Genomic DNA, 17,828 nt, shown 5'->3' on the forward strand with positions numbered 1-17,828 from the left:
TGACAGATGCAGTATTAAAGAGTCCATAATGGGTATATTAGGGTTCGCGGTTTCTGTCAAAAAAACATTATACATAGCTATCACCACTAGAGGGTGCTGCTGAACTAAACGATATGTAAATCTAAAACTGCCACATAGACAGGCTTAAAGTTCTCCACTAAATTCTTCAAACTATTCTGTAAAGGTGAATGGACCACATGCAGAGAGCTGCATTGGGAAGGACATCCGGCATAAGTCTTTTGCCACATCTACCATGTGAGTCAAGAACATGATCTCCATACCGGATTGGTGGAGGAAAGTCTGTTATGGTGGTGAAAAGAGTGTCGGATTGGGTGATGGGTATGAAGCTAGAAATTGAAGGTGTGATGTTAGTATGGTTAGTGGTTATGCACCACGGGTAGGATGTTAGGTAGAGGAGGACATATTCTGGATGAAGTGATGCAGAATATCCCTAGAGGTGAGAGAGTGGTGACTGGTGCAGATCTCAATGGAAACATTGGAGCAGGTAACAGAGGGGATGAGGAAGTGATAGGCAGGTTTGGTATCCAGAACAGGGATGCAGAAGGACAGATGGTGGTAGACTTTGCAAAGAAGATGAAAATGGTTGTAGTGAATACTTTCTTTCAGAAGAGGCAGGAACAAAAGTTGACTTACAAGAGCATAGGTAAGAGCACACAGGTGGATTAAATCTTGTATGAACGATGTAATCTAAAGGAATTTAGTGACTGCAAGGTAGTGGTTGGTAAAAGTGTTGCCAGACAGCACAGGATGGTGGTGTGTAGAATGATGGTGAGGAATATGAAGAGCACAAAGTGGTGGAAGCTGAAAAGAAAGAAAGTTGTATGGCATTCAGTGAGGAGTTCAGACGGGTTCTGGGTACCCAGGAGGTGCTTCCAGATGATTGGACAACTACAGCTAAGGGTATTGGGAGATAGGTAAAGTACTTGGTATGCCTTCTGGAAGGAAAGTTGATAAGGAGACTTGGTTGTGGAATGAAGAAGTTAAGGAAACGGGACACTGTGAGGACTGAACATAGGTGCCAGGACCTACAGGGAGACTCAGTGTAAAGTGAAGGTAGAGGTAGCTAAGGCCAAACGAAGGGCATATAGTGACTTGTATGATAGGTTGGACAGTATGAAGGTAGAGAAGGATTTATACAGGTGGGCAAGGCAGAGAGACAGAGATGGGAAGGATGTTCAGCAGGTTAGGGTGATTAAGGATCGAGATGGAAATGTACTGACAGATGCAACAAGAATGATAGGAAGATGGAAGGAGTACATTAAAGGGTTGATGAATGAGGAAAATAAGACAGAACAAAGAGCACAGGTAACAACCATTGTGGATTAGGAAGAATCAAAGATCAGTCAGGATGAAGTATTTGCATAGATCTCTGTGTTTTGAAAATATGAAACAAGGCCTTTCACTGATATTCTGTTTCTGTTATGGCCAATATGACTGACCTAATAAATGTTTTACCAATATAATTAGGATGTAATTGTACCTGGTAAAAATATATATTCTAAAAAATTAATTCACCATTAAAATATCATTATAATATAATAAACATTTTGTTCATAACTTTCTACCTCTAACTTTTTAGCTTTCCTCGGTATGTATACATGTTTTACTTCTAAAATTCCTTAGTGGTTGGTCTAAAAAAAGTTTTGTTACAAAATATAATAATTGTTTGTAACTATAAATCTTTTATTTTGCCATTTTTGACGTAACACATCTTCACTCTATCAATAAATGGTTGAGTTTTTATTTTGAAAAGAACCGACCGGAAGTTTGCCTGTCAGCATGACGCCATACTATGTAGCTTCTGGTTAGCCGACTTCATTACAACAAACCCGACAGTTTATTGCAGAGAAGGGGCTTGTCCCAGTTGATGCACAACCTGGTATGTTTTGTTTTTTACAAGACGTTGTTTTTAGTTGTTTTGTTCCTCGGATGAGTTTAGTATTCAGCTAAAAATTGACGATATGATTAGCTAACTTCATAGTTTTCTCGTCTAAATCCATAGGTTTTAAATATGGTAAAATTCTGGAATTGTATTCTAATTTTTCAAAGCAGTAAGGACCTGTTAACCAGTCAAAATAACTGGTTTAGTTGTTAAAAACCGTGTTCTTGTACCGCAAATCAGAGAGATTAGCCAGATGAACAGCTTTAGCTTGTTACTCACTGTTGCTAGGCAACAGAAGTCGCTCATGGCTTGCTCAGGTAAAGCCTGTAATTACATTAGAGGCGCAAAATCACGCATTGCCAACGAGTTACATTCACGGAAGCACGGTTTACTGATATCAGGGGTTTGTCAGTTATGTATCAGCAGGATGAAATATTGTACTGTAAGTTGTCCCGAAGCAGTCTGACAACACACTTTACTGTTTAAGGATAAGGAAGTCGCAACATGATGGTCCCCATCTTCACACTGAAGCTGAACCATAAGATTAACCCCCGCATGGTGGCTGTTGGGAAGTTTGATGGAGTGCACCCATGCCTTACAGCAGCCACGCAAGCTGGAAAGGTGAGGGGAATAAGTCACTGTTATTGCTTGATTGAGACTTAGAAGCTTTTCTAAATAGTGGAAATAAACCTTTGGTGGTGTTTTGTAAAATGAAATCCAAGTAAAGGAAAAATAATTAACAATGAAACAAGATATAATTTCAATGGTATCAGCAAATTAGTGTGAAAATCGTTAAAAATAGACAACACAGATATATACAGTCATAAAAAATGAAACACTTAAAACAGGTACAATAATTTAAATTCAATAATCTTAACAGTAGTTCATATTTTAATGGCTTGAGACAGAAAGCTGCACATCAGTCTGCTGGTTCTCATTATATCGATGTACCTTTTACCTGATGGTAACAGGTCCAAAAGTTCATGTAATGGGTGTGAGAAGTCTCAGACAATGTTTAGAACATTTACCATGACGGGGATCTAAAACAGATTGTGGACAGAGAGTAATTCCAAGGACCCTCCCAGCTCCCTTACTGTCCCCTGTAGGGCCCTTCAGTCTGCCATATTGCGATTTGAGTACCATGCTTGGATGCAGTATGTCAACACCTTCTCAACCACAGAATGCTGTGGAGATGCTGGTTTGGAATAATGCTTGTTTACGTTTCCTCAAAATAAACAGTTTCTGTCGTGCCTGAAGGTCAATGATAATCTTCTTCAATTTGTCCACTTTGAGCACCAGGTTGTTAGTCTCTGCTCCAGCCCTCTAGCTATCTTATTCCTCCCAGTGTACTGATTCATCATTCCCATGAATGAGTCCCACTACTGTGGTATCATCTCTGATTTTAATTATGATGTTTTCCTTACAGTCACGTTAGCCGTGCGAATAGCAATAAACTATTAAGACTTTTGGGCTGCAACCGCACTGGCGTCAGCTGCACTCTGAAACTCTATTATTTGTATCGTATACACCATGCAACAACGGTTTTGCACAATGTTGACCAAACCCCAAGAGGAGTGCGGTGGTGAATTGTCCCAGAGCCACCTTAGCAGGAAAAAGCAGTGCTGCAGTTGCTCTGTACCGTATGCTGCTGAGGACTAACGGCTATGTGATCCGCTAGATTTCTTTACAATAACTTTTTTCAGTTTTTATTATTCAGATAATAAACAACTAAGGACGAGAATCAGTCTCCGCCCATTTTTTTTTAGATTTGAATGCCACCGCTGGGAGAGATGGCCACCCCATACTATTTGTTTATGTGGTTTTAAATGTAAATGACCAATTAAAATTAGCATCAACTGTCCAAACATAAAGCCAACGTAGAACATTGTTTTTGTACCACCAGGTACCAAACGCTGATATCATCTCACATAAAAACCAAAATTACAACAGATGACTCACAACAGCATCTTCACCATCTCATGTGTCCTGACAACACTATTAACACTGTCTTCATTACTTCCCATCAAATGTCCGTATAAAACCTTGAGGTATTCTGATTTGCTGTGGCTGTAATCCTCATCCTTGCCATGTTGATTATGGGAACCCGTCAAGCTCCTGTGTTTGCTTTTGGGGATTTGTTCACCTCACTATGCCACCCCGTTTTGGTGACATTAAGCAAATATTCTGCTATTTCCTTATCTGTGTAATACTTTTTTGTTTGTTTTCCCACCCATTGGACTAACTCAGTGGTTCTCAAACCTTTTCTGTTGTGCCCTCCTTTGAAGAATGAAATATTTTCTTTTATTGAAGAAGTTAAAAGTTACTATTTTTTAAAACTCCCATGAATAACATAAAATGTACTATCACATATTTTAGAACAATAAGTTGTTTGTGTGCAAAGACAAAAATAATTTTTGGCAACAAAGATGAATCAGTTGGTTTGTGCTAACTAATTTAATAGAATCGCAGTGTTTCTCACTACAGTGAGCCTTTTATCCACTGCACACCTTTTCAATACAGTAACAATAAGGTTCAACTTGAGTAAAGAACAAAGACGATAGCAATCGTTTGGATCTGTCCACGTAGCTCATTTTGTTTTTTTTGTCACCCCCATATGAGTCAGAGTCCTCCGACATTCACATTAGTTCCCTGTGTGCCCTGTATTTTCTGGTCAACACAAACACCCCCGGCACCCCCCTGTCAAGTTGCCCCTAGAGGGCATGCCCCACAGTTTGAGAATGACTGGACCAACTATTCAACAAGTCCCAAAACTGTATTTTTAGCCAAAAATACACAAAACAATGAAAAGAAGTGATAAAAATGTAGGCCTACATGGAGTTCTAAAGCAATATAAATCAATGTCTCTTTAAAGGATTACAACATCCAGCTCCTTGGAAGCAGAATATAAAGCACTGAGTTTGACCTTTTTCTATGTTGTGTATGAGAGTTACCAGGTTTCTAAGTTTTGAACTCTTTCTTCACCTCTGCATTTTAACATGAGCTTTTCTTTGTTATTTAAAGGTTTTCATCCACAACCCTCATGATCGCGGTCAGAGAGCTGCGACCCATCGACTGAGTCAGAGCACCCAGGACTCTGACATCTCTCTTCTCAACATCAACCAGGCTGTAACATGTTTGACTGCAGGAACACTGGGACCAAACACCACCGGAGACACGCTCCTTGTGGGCTCTCAGACCAACCTTTTGGCCTATGATGTTCACGACAATACGGACGTATTTTACAGAGACGTAAGTAGAAAGTTCCTAGCCGTAGAATCACTGCATCTAAAGCTGACCCTAAGATCAGGAAAACTGATTTTCATGCCTTAGTACATAGTTTTTTAATTGCTTTGTGTTGTTCAAGGTGACAGATGGAGCTAATGCTATTGTGTTGGGAAAACTGGGAGACATCTCCTCTCCTCTGGCCATCATCGGAGGGAATTGTGCATTGCAAGGATTTGACTATGAAGGGAACGACCAATTTTGGACGGTAAGATTCTCTTAAGTTACAACAAAGTTCATCATATTTGCAAATACGTTACGTATATCATTTCAGTGACTGTTGCAGTTAGAAATATTCAACCCCTCATATTTGATACACATTTGTTTAATACTAAGAACAGAAATTGATTCAACACTAAAGTTCAAATTAAAATTTCATCTCTTAACGTGCAGTTTTTTAATTCCCCCTGTGGCAGTACATTAATGATCACCCTTTAGAGCTTCTAACAGTTTTTTTTTGCCTCATAGCATAATTGCCCAAATCATATTTTAGTAAATATATTTTGGCAAATATGATTTAGGCAATTATGCTATGAGGCAAACGGTTTTCTGTGAGTGTTGGTGTGCTTCTTACACTTCTCGACAGATGACACCTTGCCCAGTAATGTTTCATGGCTGCGACTGTCTTCTGTAATTCTCAAAGATTTTTTGGTCAGATTGAAATCGGGTTACTCAGAAGGCCACTCTAGGACATTCCAGGATCTTTTTCTTTTGTCAAGCTCTGATTGACTTGGAGGTGTGCTTGGCATATTATTGACCTCCAGTCATCACCAAGTTGTAATTTGTCATCTTATGACTTTACGTTCCTCCTCCTAATGGCCTGGTACTTCCAGGAATCCTTTATATCAGGCACACAATCAAGATTTCCAGTTCCTGAAAAACCACATCATCAGTGACCCACCCTCATGCCTTAGTGTAAGGGTGGAATTCTTTCGGTGAAAACTAGACATTTGCATGGCAGATATACCCCTGGTCTATATGTTTAGTTTCATCGGTCCATACAGTTGTCACCCAAAACTCTCTCGTCTCATCCAGTTTCCTGCTTTCATAAATTCTAGTTGACTTCTGATGTTCTTTCTGGTCAAAAGTGCAGTTTGTCTCAGAATCCGACCCTTAAGTCCTTGTTTCAGGGCATGTCTCATATTTGCCACTGAGCCATTCAAACCAGTCTACATCAGGTGATTCTGTAGATGCTACACCGCGGTTTCTCTTTGTGGTTGTGGGCCTTTGATGAAATACTGGTCTTTGTTCTATGACCAGATAGGTTTGCAGCTGGTCCATACATTTTGAACTGGAATGTTCATTCCTTTTTGTTTTGAGAAATTGTATTATGGCCCTTCAGGTCTGGTGAAATAATCTGCTCTCCCAGCTTTTGTGGGGGAGTCTTTGTGTTTCCTTTGATTGGAACTCATCTTAATCGCCTTCATCACAGAAATGCATCACAGGTGAAGCAAATGAAAGATCATCATCGAGTTCCCAAAAGCTTAATTTAATTTCACTTTAGGCCATAAAACTGTCAGACAACATTTAAAACAACAGTATTGTATAAGAGTTGAATATTTGAGACAAAATATACTGCTAACCATAACTACTACATTAAGCGTTTTCTTTGTTGCGTTTAATGTATCGCTCAACTCATAACTCTTATTTGTCTAAACATGTGTATGCAGCACATATGTCACTATTTCTGGTTGTAACCATGAAGTCCCCTTTTCTCAGGTAACTGGTGATAATGTTAGGTCTCTGGTGCTCTGTGACTTCACTGGAGATGGGAAAAATGAGGTAAGTCTGAGATTTGTGCCAATTATCGTTGTATAAACAATTACAACATATTGAAAGATTGATGCTAAAAGAGTGCAGATTCCTGATCAAACTAAGCAACCAGAAATCATCTAGAAGTCTATTAGAAGAAGGGAAGGTTTGATCAAATTTTGTAAGAGGCACGGGCCTGTATGTGATTCTCACAATACAATGACATCCTGATCTTGGTATGAACACGAATGTTTCATCCAAAAATGACAATAATTATCTTTTTGTCAACCAGAAACGTAACAGTAATTCCTACAGCTGGTAAAACAATGTTGCATATTAATTATAATAGTTATAATGACGTTATTTATAACAGTTAGTTCACTATGTTTTTCAGGGCATAGTTTAAGTAAGGGAAAATTGTAATAGCCATCGGTGAGCTAGCTGTATGGCACTGTACAGCAACAGGTGGGAGAGGGTCAGCGTAAAACGCTCTAAAGTGTATGAATGGTGTGAAGGACATTTTGTTAGTTTTGAAATTGTATTTCTTTGTAAACCTTTTGTATGCCTATCATTAAGGGTTTTTGTGTTAATATCTAGTTTATTTCAAAGAACCTGATGGATTGAATAGCAGGGTACATTATGTTATTATTATTATTAAGGTCTAAGACGTTTATTAGACTGTATTTTGTTAGTTTCCTTGAGATCTACTGTATATCAACATGTAAGTGGACTGCAGTATTTGAGAGGATATTACACAGAGCACCCATGTATTCAAACTCCGCTTGCCAATAATGTATTTAGCAGTTTTGATTAACGTTCCGTGTCTCTAATTCCCACACCTTTGATAGAGTTTAGATAACTGACACATTAAAGGTAGAGTGATGAGATCTTTGTGATGATGGAAAAACAATTGAAGAGGGAGAAAATCGCAGTTGTTTTCACTATTGCAACATATCAAGAATATCGCTAATTCACATTTTCCTACTTTTGTGCAGCCTGTATTTTTGTGGTTTCAGAAAATACCTACCGTAAATATATTATAGTGTAATATATTATAATGATTCTTTGGTCTTTTTTTTAGAATTATCCATTTTAAGGTACCCAACTGACATTTATTTCATTTGCAACAGAAAGATTGATGTAATAAAACATTTTTTCACGCCGAATAAAGTTGTTCAAAATGGACCATGCTCAGTTAAATATTTTAAAGAGCCACAGGCCCTTGATTACAATGTTAAGGAACTACTGATTTATACCAAAACAATAATTTGTTAATGTTGTTATTGACAGCTTCTTGTTGGGTCTGAAGACTTTGACATCAGGGTTTTCAAGGAGGATCAGCTTGTGTCAGAGATGACTGAAAACGAGGTAAACAAACATGCTGTGTTGTTTACTCTGATCAGAAAAAAGCTTTATTGTCTCTGTAAAATACTTGAAATAATTGTTTGTGTCAATCCAAGCTGACCAGGTCATGCAGGTTTTTGATTTTGTGCTGTCCAGGTTCAGAATGATTTTTGGGTTTTATCCTGTCTTCACAGACAGTGACGTCATTGTGTCATATGCATGGCAGTAGGTTTGGCTACGCTCTGGCTAATGGCACCGTTGGAGTCTATGACCGCACAGCCCGCTACTGGAGGATCAAGGTGTCCATGCTTAGAATTGACTCTGCATCTGAAACTTGTTGTTGTATCTGTACATTTTTACTAATTAACCAAGTTAATTACATACTGATCTTCTTACCTAGTCTAAGAACCATGCAATGAGCATCCATGCCTTTGACTTGAATGCCGACGGAGTTGTGGAACTCATTACTGGCTGGTCCAATGGAAAGGTCCGTGCTCGTTCTACAAGAGTGTGATGTTTTTCAGTATTAGCCCTTTGGGTTTAGCTCTCTGAGGCCTGTTTTCTGCTGACATCCAGCTCTTGTTTCAGATTGATGCACGAAGCGACCGCACAGGTGAGGTCATCTTTAAAGACAATTTCTCCTCATCTGTCGCTGGAGTGGTGGAAGGGGACTACAGGTTAGATGGACAGAAACAACTCATCTGCACCTCTATAGAAGGAGAAGGTGAGTTTGGTGCTTGTGTCCATTTAAGCACCAGGCCTTGATACATAATTTTAAATAGCAGTACTTCTAAGTGTTTTTTTGTTAAGATACAAACACGACTTGTTGCCCTTTGAAACAACGACATTTACCCGTGTGTGTATTTACTAGTTCGCGGTTACCTGCCAGCCAGTAAGGATTTAAAAGGGAATCTCATGGACTCCAATACTGAACAGGATCTTATTCGGGAGCTCAGCCAGCGCCGACAGAATCTGCTGCTTGAGCTTCGCAACTATGAAGAAAATGCCAAGGTGTACCTCTGAAGATGGCTCAGAAACAAACACAGACATTGCTTCTTGTTGCAGTTTCACTGGTGTTTGTACAAAGTTTAATTTATAAATATTGCTAGTCCTGAGTTGAACCCCCTTTTTTGCCTTCAGAGCTGCCTTAATTCTTCGTGACATAGATTCAACAAGGTCGATTTTGGTCCATATTGATGTGATGGCATCACACAATTGTTGCTGATATTTCAACTGCACATCCATGAAGCAGATGGGCTACAGCAGCAGAAGACCACTCAGGGTGCCACTCCTATCAGCTAAAAACAGGAAACTTAGGCTACAGTTTACACATAATCTCCATCATTTCACAATTACAGATTAGAAAAACAGTTTCTGGGTCCTGAGTCTTGATTTCAGCTTCAACATTGAGATGCTCAGGTCAGAATTTGGTGTAAACACCATGAAAGCATGGATCTATCTTGCCTTGTATCACTGGTCCAGATTGGTGATAGTGGTGTAATGATATAGGGGATATTTGTTTTGCACACTTTGGGCCCCTTATTAACAGGTTTAATGCACCACGTAACAAAGCTCAAATCGTTTCAAGGGGGTTTCTTGAACATGACAATGAATTCAGTGTACTCCAGTGGCCTCCACGGTCACCAGATCTCAATCCAGTAGAGAACGTTTTGGATGTGGTGGATTGGGAGATTTGGATCTCTGGTGTTCAGACAACAAATCAGCTGCAACTGTGTGATGCTACTGTGCCAATATGGACCAAAGTCTTTGTGGAGTGGTTGTGACACCTTGTATGTCACAAAGACGTTTGGGAGTTCTGAAGGCAAGAAAGGTTCCGGCCCAGTACTAACAAGATATAAATGATATAGTGGCCGGTGGGTGTAGATGACATCACATTAATACAATGTGATTATTGTATTTTTGAAGCTGTACCAGAACCAAAGGCCACAGATATTAAAATAATATGCCAGATGTTAAAGTTAGATATGTTTTCCATCATCAAAGTTAATAAGATAAAACCTTCAGGATATATTTCATTCACAGATCTTCAGTCACCTTCCTGATTTTGTTTCTTTGTTTTAAAGTAACCAGATTTAATCTCATGATTTAAACAGAACTTTTTTTTTCTAAATGTAAATTCACCCAAACCTTCTGTTTCAGGGCGTGCCACAGACAAACAGCAGGATGGGTGTAATACCAGCCAACACTCAGTTGCAGACAGCTCTGTCTGTCAGAGCTGCTACAGAGGCCCAGAAGGCTCATGTAGAGCTCAGCATCTCTACTCCTAATGGTTTCTTCTTCTCACACTCAATGAATGTTAAGCATTTATTGTCTCAACATATCTGGAAGAACTATCTGAATGTCTGATGTCTTCTCTCCAGAAACAATCATTCGTGCAGTTCTCATCTTTGCTGAGGGAATATTTGAAGGTGAGAGTCATGTTGTTCATCCCAGTGTCCAGAACCTGTCGGGCTGTGTCCAAGTTCCCATCGTCCCACCTAAAGATATACCAGTGGATCTGCACATCAAAGCTTTTGTTGGGGGGAGGACCAGGTAGGATGCGTAAATGCAACTTTAATTAAACTTTTTATTATTTTATGAATTTGTTCATTCTGAACATCAGTCCCTCAATAGTTAATTGTAGTATTTTGCTCTTTGTCAATCTTCTCTGAACTTCTTCAGCAATCAGTTCCACGTGTTTGAAATCACTCGCCAGCTGCCTCGTTTCTCCATGTATGAGATCACAGAGGACTCGTCTGCTGCTCCTCCTGCTGGAAGAGTCTCCTTCAGCATCAATGAGCGACCCCAGAGGGTAGGTACCAACTGGGAGGGAGGAGAACCTGAAGAACAATTCTGATCTGGTTCCCAGTGTTTCAGGAAGCAGCATTCTGATATGAAAAGTTTAAACTTGTTTCTTGTTGTTTGTGTGTCTGTCTGCATGAATGTAGGTGGTAATGTGGCTCAATCAGAACTTCCTGCTTCCAGAGGTGATAGAGAGTCCTAATGTTACATTTAATTCCCTCCGTGGAGGAGGACTCATGTCTTTTCATATGGCCAGTAATGGACAGGTAAACAGCAACAAATGCTCTTTTAAAAAGATTTATTGTTTTCTGCCACAACAATATGCTACTTTTCATAGGACAAGTTTCCTTTTTATCACAGAAATTATACATATAAAAAATATATATTTTATTTTTCAACACTGTGTTTTCCTCCAGAAAAACCTGCACTATAGGAATCCAAAGACCCAAATTGGTCCCAAGAAAAAAAGTACAACAAAAATTATATTATTTAAAGGGGTAAATCATTTAATCAGGCCTAATCTAAAATATAAAGCTTTTTTAGTTTGTTTTAAAATATTCTTGATGATGTCTTTTGTCTTTTTTTGTGTATTTTGTGTTGCAATCATATGTTTTGTTTCTGTGCAACAAACAGAAGGGCTCCACTTAGTCTCTTACATTAGTTCTGCTGCCTGGTAGTGGTCATCATTTTAATAAACCAACATTAGCCAGGGGCTGAGATTGAAAAGGGAGTGACAAGGGTCTCCTTATGTGATGGCTCCCAGTGGGGACCAGTTTGGACAGAGGGGACTCATTTTACAGAGTACAGGTAACTTTTAAACTCTGGTTCCCTGGGTTCCCGGAGGGATAAAACTCATATGTAGAATCGCTCTGACTCAAAAAACAGTTTGGGAATGTTGTGGGCCATGAAAAACTATCCTCACTGTTATCAGTGGTTTTTATTTTCTAGATTCTTTCATATAAATTCTTGTTTTATTCACAATAATGCCTGGTTCATACAGCAAGATTTTTATACTGATATTTGACCCAATCTTCCCTTCCGAAATGCTCCGATTATCACGATGGCTCTTAAGACAATAATGTGGTATGTTAGGAATGATTTAGTCTGCTTGGAAGGACGTTGGGACCAATCCGCCCTCAAATTGGGATATTCAGCAGGTTGGATTGTCTTGGCCGGGAGGATATCGGGAGTACGAACGAGCACGCAGCCTGTTGAATGAGACTTGTAGCCAATTAGAAAGCGAAGTGACGGAAACACAGAAGAGAATTATTTTGAACTCTCGTTTTATCTTGAGAAGGTTTACGATATTTCCTGTCTGACATCTGAATGTTTGTGAGTGAAATCTGTTGTGTGTGGAGTGTTGTGCTTGTCGTTTGGCTGGACTCCACACACTGTAAGACCAAACCATACGTCATATGTACGATCTTTTTATCGTCATGTGTGGGGTCTCTCAGGTTTTGAAAATCAACCGACAATTTGAAAATCCTGTCGTGGGACCAGGCATAAGATAAGAGCTTTAATATTTTGTATACTAGAGAACAGAATGCTAAAATGGATCGCACTACATATGCTTGCATTTATGAATATTTTCCATATATAGTTTCAGTCAGAAGTTTACATCCACTCATCATGGGGATGATTGTCTTATTAATTTGGGGCTTTTAATTATTCATTTTAGTTTTTTCCTTGGTGGAATGATTATACAACAAGCAACTAAAATGATTTTAAAACAAGAATTGAGATTTTCTCAAAGTTTTCCACACATGATCAAAATTATACAGGTAGACTCAAATGAATAGCAAGCTGTGTCTTAAACATGTGGTTCTGGTTAAATTCAGGCTTGTAATATTCCCTGTCTTCTTGGTAGAACTGGTTGAGTTCATTTACATTGTCCACACTGGCAATCCAAGTTCCTTCTGGAGAACAGTTTGATGATCGGATGAGTCAAAGATTGTTTGGCCACAACAACAGGCAGTGGAACTTGTTTAAAGGATATTTAAACAAGTATTAGTCAGGGCAGGAGCCTGTTGGTATAGTTTTGAATTAGGTTAAGTGTATTTATATAGCACCAATTCACCATGCTTTCCAAATTGATCCTAGTTATCAAACAAGTTATTATTTAACTTGGTTAAAATGTCTTTCTAATCCATGTATTTAGAGAAAATCAAGAATTAAATCTAAAATTTGAATCCAATTTCTGTTTTAAAAAAAACCCGTTGCAGTTGTATGTTGTTTAATAATCCTATCTTTCAAATCTTTTAAATACATCATTAAAGACAAAAATTAATCTTACATTCATTCCAACAGTCAGTGGATGGAAACGTCTGACCAGAAATGTACATTAATAAAGTTGCACATTTAGGGTTGTGTAATTCACTAATAGTTCCCACTTAAATGAGACACTCCTGATCTTTTTCTTCAGGTCACCCTGAGGACCAATGATATTGATCTAGCAGGGGATCTGGTCCAGTCCCTCGGTTCCTTCATGGCAATAGAGGACCTGTCAGTGGAAGCAGACTTTCCCTCATACTTCGAGGAGCTTCGCACAACACTCACCGAGGTTCTCGCTGAAATTAAGATGTTTCTTTTTATTTGAAGCCTCTTTTAGTTACAAAAAACAATTGTGCCTAAAAGGCTTGATTGCTTCCAGTTTCAGCTGCCTGTGATGTAAGCTAAACGATTCAATACAGAGTTTCTGAGAACAAAACAAACGAGAAATATTAAGAGGATCCAGATGTTATATTGTTCGTTTTTTGTGTTTAATATTTTTTTTCTGTTAGTTTCACCTTTATTACACTTTTGTTTTAGAGGAAATCCAAAGGGTGACCTAGCTGTTTCTAAAACGAACTAAAAAAGGCGGTGAGCTCTATTACTGCTGAGTCGTGGATATTTGTGTCACAGGTGGACGAGTTTCACTCTGTGCATCAGAAGTTAACCGCTGATATGGCCGACCACTCCAACTACATCAGAAACATCTTGGTCCAGGCAGAGGATGCTCGCCTCATGGCTGACATGTGAGCTACCAAAACGCTGCCCTCACGGCTTTATTTGTAGAAGACACACACGCGGGTGACACTAAGCGTGCTCCAGAAATGGTTACTTCTTGTACAAACTGGTCAAATGTGGGACTAAAACCATGTATCTTAATAGTACTGACTGTTAAAACAGCTCATTTCTGAATCACGCAGTTTTTATGTGTGGAAACATGCAGCTCAACAAACACTGACAACACTGTTATATCCTTATTATGTTCTTATCCTTATGTGATGCTTTTATCTGTAGGACAACAATGAAGAAGCGTTACAGAGAGCTATATGACCTGAACAGGGATCTCATCAATGAATACAAGATCCGTTCTAACAATCACAACGCCCTCCTGGCTTGTCTCAAGTCTGTCAACCAGGCCATCCAGCGGGCAGGTAGACTCCGGGGTACGTCACCGTTAGGCTGTAACACTTTTAAACATGTAGTGCATTAGAAATGTAGACACACACCTTAATCTTGTCACATTGCATCCATAAACCTAAATGTTTCTTTAGGGATTTTATGTGATTAGACCACAAAGTTGTGCAAAATTGTGAAGAAAAAGGAAAATGATGGATTGTTTTAACATTTATACCAAATAAAAATGTAAGAATTTTGGTTTATATTTATATTCTGTCAGTATGGCTGGAGAGCTTCTGTGGTCCCTGTACGAGCGAAGCAGGAGTTTGGTCCGCATTGCCGGCACTAAGTCGGACCTGTTCCTGGTGCATGTTGGACTCCGGCAGGGCTGCCCTTTGTCACCGGTCCTGTTCATAACTTTTATGGACAGGATTTCTGGATGCAGCCAAGGGCCGGACGGGGTCTGGTTTGGGGACCAGTGGATTTCGTCTCTTCTTTTTGCGGATGACGTGGTCCTGCTGGACCCCATCTAGCCAAGACCTACAGCATGCGCTGTGGCGGTTCGCAGCCGAGTGTGAAGCGGCTGGGATGAAGATCAGCTCCTCCAAGTCCGAGGCCATGGTACTCGGGTGGAAAAGGGTGGCTTGTCCTCTTCAGGTTGGAGGGGAGTTCCTGCCTCAAGTGGAGGAGTTTAAGTATCTCGGGGTCTTGTTCACGAGTGAGGAAAGAATGGAGCGGGAGATCGACAGACGGATCGGTGCGGCTGCCACAGTAATGGGGGCGCTGTGCCGGTTGGTTGTGGTGAAGAGAGAGCTGAGCCGAAAAGCGAAGCTCTCGATTTATCGGTCGGTCTACGTTCCTACCCTCACCTATGGCCATGAACTTTGGGTCATGACCGAAAGAACGAGATCCCGGATACAAGCGGCTGAAATGAGCTTCCTCCGTAGGGTGGCCGGGCACTCCCTTAGAGATAGGGTGAGGAGCTCGGCCATCCAGGAGGAGCTCGGAGTAGAGCCGCTGCTTCTCCACATCGAGAGGAGCCAGTTGAGGTGGGTCGGGCATCTATACCGGATGCCTCCTGGACGCCTTCCTCGGGAGGTGTTCCAGGCACGTCCCACCGGGAGGAGGCCCAGGGGACGGCCCAGGACACGCTGGAGGGACTATGTCTCTCGGCTGGCCTGGGAACGCCTTGGGCTCCATCCGGAGGAGCTGGAGGAGGTGTCTGTGGAGAGGGACGTCTCTGCTGAATCTGCTGGCCCCGCAATCCGGTCCCGGATAAAGCGGAAGACGACAAGTACAGAATGGCTGGAGAGCTTCTGTGTTCATCAGGTCTGCAGTTGGTTCATCCTCTCTCCATGTTCAGATGATGGGTTGAACAGAGCTCTGGGATATGTTCAAAGCTTTGGATATTGTTTTAGAGCCTAACCCTGCTTTAAACTTCACCACAACCTTCTCCCTGACCTGTCTGCTGTGTTCTTTGGTCTTCATGATCCTGGTTGTTCTCTAATGTTCTCTAACAAACCTCAGGGGCCTTCAGAGAACAACTGGATTTAGAATGAGAATAAATTGCAGACTCTGTTTACTAATAAAGTAACTTACGAGTGCATTATTTATTTATAATTTTATGTTAGGCTACCAAAGCTAAGCGAGCTGAATACAAATGCAAACCTCACTTTTCAGTGTTTTCTTTTGAAAAAGATGTTGAAAGCCAAATATTTCCTTTTCTTTTGCACTACTTTGTGTTGGTCTGTCACATAAAATCTCAATAAAATACATAGTGGTTGAATGAAACATGATAAATTAGAAACACGTTCAAAGGATGCAAATACTTGTGTATGTATTCACATCAACAGACACCTGGTTTTGGCTACATAAACTTTAACATGTCACATTGTCAACTCTGTCAACATTTACAGTGCTTGTAAAGAAGAAAACTTTTAAGAAATAATTTGAGATTTGTTTTTATAGTTTACACATGTTCTTGTTTTCCTAATTTTTATCCACCTAACTGTTTCTGTTCAGTGGGAAAACCCAAGAACCAGGTGATCGCTGCGTGCCGGGATGCCATCAAGAGCAACAACGTCAATGCCCTCTTCAGGATCATGAGGGCTGGCACTGCGTCTTCTTGAGGCCGATAGGAGGACAGCATGCAGGAATCCACCAGTAAAACTGACGTTGACGAGCGCTATAAAGGACAAGTGTAATGGAGTCTGGGACAAACACTGGTTCAGCCTTACATTAAATGAAGCACCAACCTGGCAGCAACACTTGGGACCACCTCCGTGAAACATGAAACTGTAGGAGAAATGAGAACAAACCCAGAGCTGTGGTTTATAGTGTTTCTGGTTAGAAGGTGACATTGTGCAGCAGTTTACCACAATCTAAACTCACAGTTCTGTCTGCATCGTTAGTTGGGGGTTAAACCTGAACAAAGTAGTTTAGTCTTTTAGTACCGTTCCAGGCGATGTTGCACATGTGTCTAAAAATGTTTAAACTTCAAGAAAAGTGATCTGAATGCTTTCACTGTGCTGGACCTGATCCCTGGTTGTTGAATCCAGCTGACACAGTGAGGTTTGGAGGGAAGACAGCTGGACGAGACGCAGAGCAGCTTCAGAATCCCTGTCGGTTCTGAGCTTTCAGCTCTCCGAGTCTTTTTGTAGCCAAAGAATAATTATACATATTTTGTTGAAACGAGTGTGTGTATCTTGGTTAAGTTTTGTAGATTGTGATTTTGTGATTGTTGTGGAATTCCTATTAAATTGATTCAAGTTTAAAATATGTTTGGTTGGATCTATCATCAAAAACATTACTCAGCTGTTTATTCTAAGTTAACCTAAAGTTAGATTAAACTAGTGCATCATTAATGAAACTGGAAGGAGGTGTAATGAAGTTAGGCTTTTGAAATTTACAGTATTATGCAAAAGTCTTCAGTCACTCCTTGGGTCTTTATGCTTTCATGGAGCCAAGTTTCTTGTATTTTTTAAGAAAACACTTCTAATGCTCTCTGACTGGCTGCATTTGTCATGGCTTTTCTGTCCAATGTCTAAACAATTTTATTGTTAAGCCACTGAACTCCGACTATGAATCATCATGAATTCAGGATGGTTTAAAGACCTAAACAGTTTGATCTGTGAGCGAAATAAACTAAAATATTTCTGCTATTGACTTTGTTTTAACTACACTGGTGTGAAAAGTTAAATCGTAAGCTTAGTCTGAGTATAATGGTCAGGAATTACAGGGATTTTCAGTTTTTTATTTTGTCAGTCATTCAGTCAGTCATTTTCTACCGTTTATTCCATAGTGGGTCACCGGCAAGCTGGTGCCTCTCTCCAGCAGTTTATGGGAGAGGCGGGGTCCACCC

At 40.1% G+C, this 17,828-nt stretch overlaps 1 protein-coding gene across 1 annotated transcript; it reads left to right on the plus strand.

The window, feature by feature from the left end:
- The first annotated feature begins 1,772 nt into the window (after nucleotides 1-1,772).
- On the plus strand, nucleotides 1,773-17,243 carry bbs2 (Bardet-Biedl syndrome 2). The gene is made up of 18 exons (XM_047381173.1): nucleotides 1,773-1,900; nucleotides 2,391-2,524; nucleotides 4,925-5,152; nucleotides 5,268-5,393; nucleotides 6,905-6,967; nucleotides 8,228-8,305; nucleotides 8,476-8,580; nucleotides 8,682-8,768; nucleotides 8,870-9,005; nucleotides 9,153-9,292; nucleotides 10,442-10,571; nucleotides 10,663-10,834; nucleotides 10,964-11,093; nucleotides 11,230-11,349; nucleotides 13,506-13,643; nucleotides 13,985-14,097; nucleotides 14,366-14,514; nucleotides 16,490-17,243. Exons 2-18 carry the CDS (start codon nucleotides 2,408-2,410, stop codon nucleotides 16,594-16,596), a joined length of 2,139 nt encoding a protein of 712 aa, XP_047237129.1. The 5' UTR covers nucleotides 1,773-1,900; nucleotides 2,391-2,407; the 3' UTR covers nucleotides 16,597-17,243.
- The last annotated feature ends 585 nt before the right edge of the window (nucleotides 17,244-17,828 follow it).

This window comes from Girardinichthys multiradiatus, chromosome 2, assembly GCF_021462225.1.
Source record: "Girardinichthys multiradiatus isolate DD_20200921_A chromosome 2, DD_fGirMul_XY1, whole genome shotgun sequence".
In the NCBI taxonomy this organism is placed as follows: Eukaryota; Metazoa; Chordata; class Actinopteri; order Cyprinodontiformes; family Goodeidae; genus Girardinichthys; species Girardinichthys multiradiatus.